Source organism: Plasmodium gaboni, chromosome 4 (genome assembly GCF_001602025.1).
Source record: "Plasmodium gaboni strain SY75 chromosome 4, whole genome shotgun sequence".
Taxonomy (NCBI): Eukaryota; Apicomplexa; class Aconoidasida; order Haemosporida; family Plasmodiidae; genus Plasmodium; species Plasmodium gaboni.
The window spans coordinates 251,406-262,101 of NC_031484.1; the positions used below are offsets into that span (position 1 = coordinate 251,406).

Below are 10,696 nucleotides of genomic sequence, written 5' to 3' on the forward strand. Positions count from 1 at the left end.
TCTATATAATCTTTAATTTATTAAATAATAAAAGTAATCTCTTTTTTTTTTTTTTTTTTTTTTTTTTCATTTTTATTGATATGCATTTTAAAATTTAAGGATTAATAGGATTTTAAGAAAAATAAAATAAATAAATATATATATATATATATTATATATGTGACAAAAAAAAATAAATAAGTCAATAAATAAATAAATAAATAAAACTAGTACAGTACTTGATACTGTTATATTTATATAATAGAAGCATAATATATATATATATATATTATATTATGTGCGTAATCCTTTTTATTTAATACTCAAAAAAAATATATCACCATAATTATTTTTTATCATTATTCTCTTTTAACCGTATTGTATATATTTTCGCCGACTCCCGTTAGGTCAAATGTATCATCATTTTCTTCATTCTATAAAAAAATAAAAAAATATATACATATATAAATATTTGTACTTGAATTCTTCACAATGAGAAGAAATAAGAATATCCATAAACATATATTTTTCTTTTTATTTATAATTACGTTGTTTTTCCTTTTTATATATCTTGTAATATATAAGTTAGATCCAGTTACTGGTTTTAAATTATAAGTATGCTTGTTCATCATTTTTTTATTTGATATATTTAAATTTCTTTCATTTTGTTCTCGTAAAAGTTGTAGGTCTACAATTTCACCTTTCAAGTAATCACAAAGAGTATTATGATAGTAATGCATATATTTATCTTTCCAATAATAATATAGCCTTAAAAATAAAAAAATATATATATATATAATATATATAAATACACATATATATATATATATTCACTTTATGGTTTAATAACTTACGTGCGTGTCCATTTTCTAAAAATGGATCGAGGTAATAACAAATTATACTCAGTATTATCTTCATCTAAATTTATTTCTTCATTTTTGATAGCACTATCATCATAGTTAGCATATATATTATTTGAATAATCAATATTTAATTCTTTTAGTAATTTTTTTCGACTATTTATTAATTTCCTTTTACATACTTTAGAAGCATACAGCATAATTTTACTTTTATTTTTTTCCCATTCATTTTGATGTTCATTTTTTTTGGTTTTAAAATCTAAATATAATTCATCTAGTGTATTCCAATCAACTCCATAACTTGAACTATAAGACCATAAATTTTCTAGTCTCTTTTTATTTCTCTCTACATTTTCTTTGTCTCTTTCAAAATTGTCATTTAAATTATTTGTATCCTTTTTATTATTCGTATCATTTACATTTTCTTCTTTTTCTTTTTTCAAAATAAAAGGTTGCAAACGATGATTATATACTAACGGATTTGGCCATAACACATTTCTTTCAGGGTAATTATAATTTTTAAAACTTGATGATAAATAATATATATCATAATTTTTTTCATCTGGATTATTATGAATTTCATTTTTATCATTGTGTATATTATTTTCTATATTTATATTATTCGGTTGATTTATATTACTTTTTTCAAACATATTATTTATAATATTTTTAACATCTGATTTTTTCATATTCCGAGGACTAGAACATTTTATTTTTATCTTTACATTCATATGTTCTTTTATAATAAACCTCATTAGTTCTTTAGGGCAATCATAAGTATCTTTATTATTGTCATATATTTCATAAAAGGATTTTATATATTTATCATCTTCTTCATCTTCATTATATTTGTCATTATCACTAATATTATTGTCATCACTAAATTTTTTGTCTTCTTCATCTCTTTCATTTTCATTATTTATTTCTTCACACTCTAAACTTGTAAAACACTTTCTTTGACACACATGATCAAATAGTTCCTTTTTCTGATTTCTCCATTTTATAAGGTTATTATATAATATTATATGATATTTATGTTTAAAAGAATATATATTTCTCACATTTTTAAAAAAAAAATATAAAAATAAAGAGGGTTCTTTTCTATTAAAGAAAATACTCATTTGAAATTATAAGGCTTATACCAAAAGGGAAGCATAAAATAATCAAAATTATATATACATATAAATATATAAATTATATATATTTTCACATGTTTTATATTCAAACCGTGTGACCATTAAAAATAAGAATATATCTTAATATATATATATATATATATATATATATTTATATTTATATTTATTCATTTATATGTATTTCTTTTTTTCTTTTCTTTTTTTTTGTAGATTCATAAAAACAATTATATATCATCCATATTATTAAAACATTTTATAAACATCTAAATTTTATTCAAGGTGAATATATAACAATTTTTTTTATTTTTTTTTAGAGGGGGAACCTAAGCATATAAAATAAATCATACACATATTTATAATTTTATAATTTGTGTATATATGTATATATTTAAAAAATGAGAAAAAAATATAAAGTTTAATTTTTTTTTTTTCATCGTTATGAAATTTTATACATCCGATATTTATTTACTGACACGTTTATTAAAAAAATAGAAATTATAATTTATAATATTTAAAAAAAAAAAAAAAAAAAAATTCGTGTAATAAATTGGCTAATGGATAAAAAAATTAAAAAAATAAAAGCGGTTTAAAAAAAAAAATTAAAAAAATAATATATAAAAAAATAAAACAAAACGATATTATATATATAAATATATAATATATATATAATGCTTTTGTTATGTGTAATATTCTTTTGGTTCTCTCTATATATGCAATTCCTTTTCAGCATCTTTGAATATATTTCTTTTTCTTTACATTAGTAACATCCTTTGGACAAAAAGGTAATAAAAATACAGTATTTTTTTTTTTTATTTCAGTAGAATTATTAATATTATTTAAATTATTATTAGATATAGATTGTTTATGATTATTAATTTGACTGTTAATATTAATTGTATGGTTATTATTTTTAATATTATTATAACTATTTGACGTATCGTCCTTTAGAGGTGAATTACTCTTAAGGGTGTCGTCGTTTTTTAATTTAGTGCTACTATTTAATGTGCTATTACTAAATACATTATTAAAATGGTTATTACTAATATTATTATTATTATTACTACTATTAATGTCAATTTTAGTGTCCTTATTTTCGCTGTGACGTATTTGTGAATAGTCACCAAATAAGGATGGTAATTTATCATTTATTTTTTCATTATCTATATTTTCTTTTTCCTTTTTTATAAAATTACCTGATTCGGACTCCTTATCACTGTCAAAAAGGTTTGAAGAGAAATTATCCAAACTTTTTTTTTCATCACCCATGTTTTTTTGGTCATCCATGTTTTTTTGGTCATCCATGTTTTTTTGGTCATTCATATCTTTTTGGTTATCCACATTTTTTTCATCATCCACATCTTTTTGATCATCCATATCTTTTTGATTATCCACACTTTTATTTTCCTCCTTCATTTTATGATCCCCATTTGCATTACCTTGTTCGATTTTTCTCTTAACACCCTTTTGTTTATTTTTATCAGCTGCGATAGGTCTTTTTTTCCCCTTACGTGTAGGGAGTGTTTGTTCCTTCTTTGTCTCTTCAACTATTAGTTTAGTACTTTTCTTCGTACATGCAGTAAAGAAATTATCTAATCTCCTTTGTGTTGTGACTTTTCTAGCTTTTAATAATCTATTAATATAATTGGTTACTCTGATTTCATTAAAATTATAATCTTTAATTAAGAAATGTTTCAATTCTTCAATTTGTGGTTCGTTCCAATCAATTTTAATATCTTCTTTTGGTAAGACGTTTGGATTTATAAATGATTTTCTAGCTTCTTGAAATCTAAAATTGGATGGTACTTGATATTTATTTTGATCAATATTTTCTATTATTTTTTCAATACAATTATATTCTTTTATAAGATTATAAGCAGTTTTTGATCCTATACCTTTTATGGTATCACAATAATCACAACCACATAAAATACAGAAATCAATGAATTCATCCATAGTTAAATTTAAACCTTTTAAAACTTGTTCTAAATTTATTTCTGTTAATATATAACCTCTCTTACTATTATTTTTATTTTTATTTTGATTGGATGTAGCATTTGCATTTAAATTTCTTATTAATATTTTGGTGCCAAAAACTAAAGCATCAGCATCTTCTGTAGCTGTTGCATGAGCTAAATTATATTTCGTTAAAAAAGCACATTGAGATTCAGCTTCACATGGAGCTTCAATAACAGGAATTCCCATCAATGTTAATAATTTCTTTGCTTCTTCATTCTGTTTTCTTGTAACACGTACTGTTCTACCACTCTGCTTTTTTATCTCTTCTAAATTACCTTCTTCTTTTGCTTTTTTTAGTAACTCTTCAGCTTTCTGTCTTTTCTCTCCTCTCTTTTCTAATTCAGAACCTTTTAATTCAGGGGGAGCACCATCAAAAACATAAATCGGCTTCAGTCCATTTTCCATTAAACGTATACTCCTAGACATTAACCCAGAAATATGTGAAGTAGTTTCTCCTGACTCATTTGTTAAATTACCATATTGTTCAGAATCTCTAATAGCTATAATAAATTGATATAAGGACATAGAGGCATCGATGGCAATAATCCTACCCATCAAACTCTCTATCTTTATTTCTTTTATTGCATTCGGAGCCGCATCTGCGATGAATTTCGTTAATCCCTTAATTCCCATTTATTAGATAAGTATAAACAAAAACTAAATTGATATATTATAATGTGAATATATTAATATGTATACATATATATAAATATATATACATATATATATATATATATATATATATATATATATATTAATATAAGATATTATATGAATATGTATATATTTTTATATTATAATAGTATTAACAAATGAAAATACTAATATAAATATGTACAATTATATACATATAAATATATATATATATATATATATATATACTAAATATATAATATATATGTATATATTTATAATGATCTTCTTATTACATTTCAAAAATACATTAAAATGATGCACATATATATTATATATATATATATTATTTAAGTATATATATATTTATCTATTTATTTTGGGAAATGGCCAATTGTACTTTTTCTCTTTGGCTTTTCTTTTTTTTTTTTTTTTTCTTATATTCATATGTTAAAAATATATATATATTTATATATATATATAATATATATATGTATTAATTTTTTTTTTTTTTTTCTCGACAATATAATATGAATATATTATATTATATATATTTATTGCACGTATTAATATTTTCCTTTTCTTTTTTATTATAACTTATAAAATTATAATATATTGAATATATGTAAATATATAATTATTATCCTTATGTAATATATTTTTATTTGAGAGGAGATAATTTAGTATGTATTCTCCTAATATATATATATATATATATATAATATATATATTTGAGCCATACAAGCACACCGAAAGAAATTGTATTTTATTAACTTAGACAGTATATATGTGAAAAAAAATATATATGCATATATATTTACATATTTAATTATATATGTGAAGGAATAGAACGTATACTTATTTAATTTACACTTTTATAAGTAGAAGAAAAGGTAATTTATAACCTTATAATTTTTCCATATAATATATATATATATATATATATATATATATATATGTGCAGATAATTTTTTTTTTTTTTTTTTTTTGTGGTCCTTTTTAAAAAAAAATATATTAAGAACCTTTTCATATAATTTATAAAGGGATATATATCTTTTAAGATATATATAAAAATATTTCAATATAGAACTTAATTTAATTTTTTTTTTTTTTTCCAAATACTTATGAGATTATCCATATATGTGTAACATTTCACATGTTCAATATCCACGTTGATATAATAAAAAAAAAAAATATACGCATGTGAGGATAATATATAAAATGATCATTTTTATTTTCCTTCTTTTTCCTTGTTGTTGTTGTCCAAATGTTAATAATAAAAATAAATAAGTGAATCAAATTTTTATAATTGTCATAAATATTAAAGAATATTAATTTTATTTTTAAGCACGCCCTTAAAAAAGAAAAATGTCAAAGGAAATAGTTTCAATTATATAAGATATACACTTATATATACATACATATATATATATATATATATGTGTATATATTTTTTTAAATGTTCCTTTTTTTTAATTGTGTGTATTTTATAATATGATCAAGATATAAAAAATATATGAAAATAATTTATAAGCAACTCTCCATGTATCTCTATAAAGATCAAAAAGATGCAACATTTGAATATGTTGTAAATATAATAGGGTTATAAATTTATAATTAAATGGATTCATATTTTAATAAATATTATACTTTTATTTTAATTAATTTTTTTTTTTTTTATTGAGCTTGATTCTTAATAATCACCCATCATCCAATTGTTATATTTATCATTACATGCATGTTTCCTATTTTTTTTTTTTTTTTTCCCCCTGATGTTTGAATGGAAAAATTTTAAGAGGGGAAGAAATATGGATTCATATTATAGGTAGCCAAGACATTTTTTTTTTTTTTTTTTAATCATTTTTATAAAAGCATTTTTCATGTAATATTCCTATAATAAAAAATAAATTCCTTTAACAAATAAAAAAAAAAAAATAAAATATATATAATATGATAAATGTAAATAAATATGAAATAAAAGATCATATAAATATAAAGTAAATGAATGTGTTTATGTATTATCATATATATTTATAAGCCAATTACATACATTTATATATTTATTTGTACTTTATTTAATTTTAGTAAAAAAATTTTGTTTCTTATTTTTTATTTCTCTAACTTAAAAAAAATAAAAATATATATATATATTTTTTTCATATATCTATTTAGATATAAATGTAAGTATAAGTCGAAGATTGTTCTACATTATTTTCTTTTTCTTTTTTTTTTCTTTTTACATCTTGTATGTTGAAGGAACATATTTGTAATTTTTTATATATATATATATATTAATTTTATATAAAAATGTATATTCTTTTTATTTTATAAAGGAAAAGCATGCAGACATAAAGATCATAAATATATTAAATATATATATGTAGAGATAAAAACCACCTGTAATTTTTTCTTTTTTTACTTATAATATAATATATATTTATGTAATTTTTTTTTTTTTCTTTCTTTTAAAAGCATATAAATTTACATATATATATATATATTCTTATAAATTGTTGCAACACATTTTTATTATTTTAAAATATTCATTTTATATGGAAGTATTTGTTGCTTTGCTGTCTTTTCTGGTGGTGTTGGTTTTTAATAGAACTATAGGATATAACATAAAATCTGGGAACTCATCAAATAATATAAAATACACAAATGTATTAGATAACAATAAAGATATAAATACACATAGTGTGTTACCTGAAGTTGAAAATGTGATAGAAAGAAAAGATATTTATAGACAAATAAATTTTATGGAAACATTTGTATCTAGTAATAATATGATGCATGATAGAGAGAAACATACATCTAATAATTCAGGTTCTTATGAAATTACAGGAATAGTTGATGGTATAAAAATAGGATATCCGATATCTGTTGCTTTAGGTTCTCAATATTCTAATTATTTTGATTATTTACAAATAGTACATTTAGATCACACAAATTCACAATTTAGGTTTACTGTTAGTGATGGTAAATATTATTTACGTACTTATGGAAGTACTTATATGACCCCTAGTGCTATAAAAATAAATGTGCCCTGTGAAAAATGTAAATTTATTAATTCTGAATATAGTGGTGTCATAAAAATTATACCATATGAAACTGATAATAACTTATTTATTTATAATTGGGTATTACAAACATCATCACCATTAGCTTTAGAAAATATAAATACAGTATTTAATGATGAAGCAGATTTAATTCATGGCAATAAGTTATCAGAAGAATTTAAAATAGATTCTTCAGCTGCAGCTACTTCTTTAAATACATTTTATGGGATTGTATTACACGGCATATGGAGTTCTGAGTATGCCGAACGATTATTAACTGTTCTTTCTGAATTTCCAGATTGTGTAAAAATATCTGCTCATGATAAGAATGCTAGATCAAAACAAAGAAAGAATCAAAAATGGATTTTAGTTAATGAAGATTTAGGATCTTTTGATATGAAAATGGAAGTATGTGAAGAAGCTAATTGTGATTATTCTGCCATAATACATGTTTCTAAACATGCATTTGAATATTCTAAAAAACTTGTTCATAACAGAAGTCGTAATGGAAGATATTATTCTAGAAGAGTTGAAAAAGTTTTAATAAGAGCTCTTTTATCATTAAATTATTCTTTATTTATTACTTATTTTCAACAGAAACATGGTGTTACTTTATTAGATCCACAATACGATTATGAATTAATAACAAATTTGTCTGGTTATCCATCTAATAATTATCAATCATGGAATTATAATTTGGAAGAACTTGTCGAAATGGCTACTTCATGGGATGAATATCCAAAAGGACTTCAAAAAGTACAAGGTTTATCATATTTATTAAGAAGAAAAAATGGTACTAAACATCCAGTATATCCAACTGCACCAGCTGTAGCTTATCCTGCTGGATCACAAAATAATTCATTTATTGAATTTATGGAATCAGCATTTATAAATTATGTAGATATATCACATCTAGTTATTCATGAAGTCGCACATTTTATATGGGTTAACACCGTTTCAAAAGAATTAAAAGAAGAATGGGTTAAGATCGGACAATGGTATAAAGAACCTTTATCACCTAGTGAATGGGCTACAAAATTAGAAGTAGAATTTGTATCAGCATATGCTCATGATAAAAATCCTGCAGAAGATTTTGCAGAATCTATGGCTACATATGTTTTAAACTCAAAATTATTAAATTCTAGATCATTCGATAAATTCAAATGGATTCAAGATAATTTATTTGGTGGTGGATTTTATATTACAACTGGTACTCATAAATTTGATGTTATTAATTTAGGCAATGAAGTATTTTATTTCCCTGGAAAAGTTACAAGAGTACGTGCAAAGGTTATAGGAAGCCCAACTGAAGATAAGTTAGTTAAAATATATATTTCTTTATTATCTAATGAAGGTTCTAATGGTTGCGCCAAACATGGTTATGCAAGAATCTTTTCAGAACACCAAACTTTTAGAGATTTATATTTTCATACAGAAGATAGATCACCATGTAGTCATAAATTATATGGAGAATTTACTATGAATAAACATGAAAATAGAGGAAGATGGACAGCAGAATCTATGACATTTACAGGAGAAAATAATATAGAAAGATATGTTGGTTTAGGATCCTTCCATTTTTATTTATATATTAATAATCAAAATGAAGATGTAGAAAAACCAACTCCACTTTTAGATTCCATATCTATCTATACTCATGATGCTACAGAAACAAATGATGCTTTATTAAGATTACATGTAATGGTTTTAGAAAATGAATTAATAAAAGAACATGGTGGACCTTATGCCAGTTTTGCTGCTTATGAAAATAAAAGCTACTCATATGACGGACGTACATATAAAATGTATCCACCTGAATTTAATACATCAATGTTAAAAGCAGATTATTTTGTAAGAGATATAAATACAAGAGGATTCAGAGAAGTAAATATGGATTCATGTAAATCATATACAAATATGGATACAAGAAATTTAAAATGTTTTCAAGTCTTAAATCCAGTTACAATTCCAAAATATTGTATAGGAAGCACATATTTCTTAAGACAAATTTCTATTGAAGATATAGCAGGAAATCTAGAAACTGTAAATATCTCTTCTGATAAATATTCGGCTCGTTTATATCCTATAGGTGTAAGAGATAAACAAAAACCTGTTGTATCAAATGTAAGTGTTTCAAGTAAACCAGCTAATGAATATCATGATGGAGAAACCATAGTATCTCTCAGTTTTAATGTTCATGATAATTTATCAGGAATTTATTATATTTTTGTATATCTAAGAGATCCACATGGTGGAAAACACAGAAGTGATATTGACAGAACATCATTACCAACAGGTACAGAAAATAAACAAATACATCACAAAATCTTATTACCAAAAGGTTCTATGGGTGGTACATGGATGTTAGAAGAGATCAAAGCAGTTGATGCATGTAAAAATGAATCTAGAAATATATATACTCATAGTGTTTACGTTCAAAATGATTAAATCGTTTTATACTCCTAACACAAACATATAATATATATATATATATATGTGACCGTTATATATTTTTCAAATTATCATAATTTTTCATATTATTTTATTTTTATGGCAGTTCATAATTGTTTTGTTGTACTAATAAAATTTATTACTCATAATTATTTTTTCCCTTATATATATAAAATGTATATATATTTACGTGTTTAAGAATTAAATATATCTTTACACATTTTTTTTTTTACTCTAATTATATATCATATATATATGTATATATTTATATATATATATATATTATACACGTTTTTAAGAAAATTTATTTCTGTGCATCCTTCTATATTTTTGTACTTTTACATAAATTTTGAAAATAACTAATATTTTAATATTAAAAAGATTTCAAATATTTTATTCGAGTGTAAAATAAATCTAAGGTGTTCCCCTTAAAATTATTATTATAAAAATTAAATGTTATTTTATAAAACAAACACAACTATATTCATGATACATATGTATATATATATATATATATATATATATATATATATATATATATAATATGGTTATTACTTTTTCA

At 21.7% G+C, this 10,696-nt stretch overlaps 3 protein-coding genes across 3 annotated transcripts; 1 reads left to right on the top strand and 2 right to left on the bottom strand.

Annotated features, from left to right (window-relative positions):
* Window positions 1–338: 338 nt before the first annotated feature.
* PGSY75_0408400 (hypothetical protein) lies at window positions 339–1,960 on the bottom strand (the record flags this gene model as incomplete). Its single annotated transcript, XM_018784150.1, has 3 exons — window positions 339–413; window positions 528–747; window positions 834–1,960. The coding sequence occupies 3 exons, from the start codon at window positions 1,958–1,960 to the stop codon at window positions 339–341; spliced, it is 1,422 nt and encodes a 473-aa protein (XP_018643312.1).
* A 738-nt stretch (window positions 1,961–2,698) lies between these two features.
* On the bottom strand, window positions 2,699–4,624 carry PGSY75_0408500 (flap endonuclease 1; the record flags this gene model as incomplete). The annotated part of the gene is made up of 1 exon (XM_018784151.1): window positions 2,699–4,624. The coding sequence occupies one exon, from the start codon at window positions 4,622–4,624 to the stop codon at window positions 2,699–2,701; it is 1,926 nt and encodes a 641-aa protein (XP_018643313.1).
* Window positions 4,625–7,176: 2,552 nt separating this feature from the next.
* Window positions 7,177–10,131, top strand: PGSY75_0408600 (sporozoite invasion-associated protein 1; the record flags this gene model as incomplete). The annotated part of the gene is made up of 1 exon (XM_018784152.1): window positions 7,177–10,131. The coding sequence occupies one exon, from the start codon at window positions 7,177–7,179 to the stop codon at window positions 10,129–10,131; it is 2,955 nt and encodes a 984-aa protein (XP_018643314.1).
* Window positions 10,132–10,696: the final 565 nt, after the last annotated feature.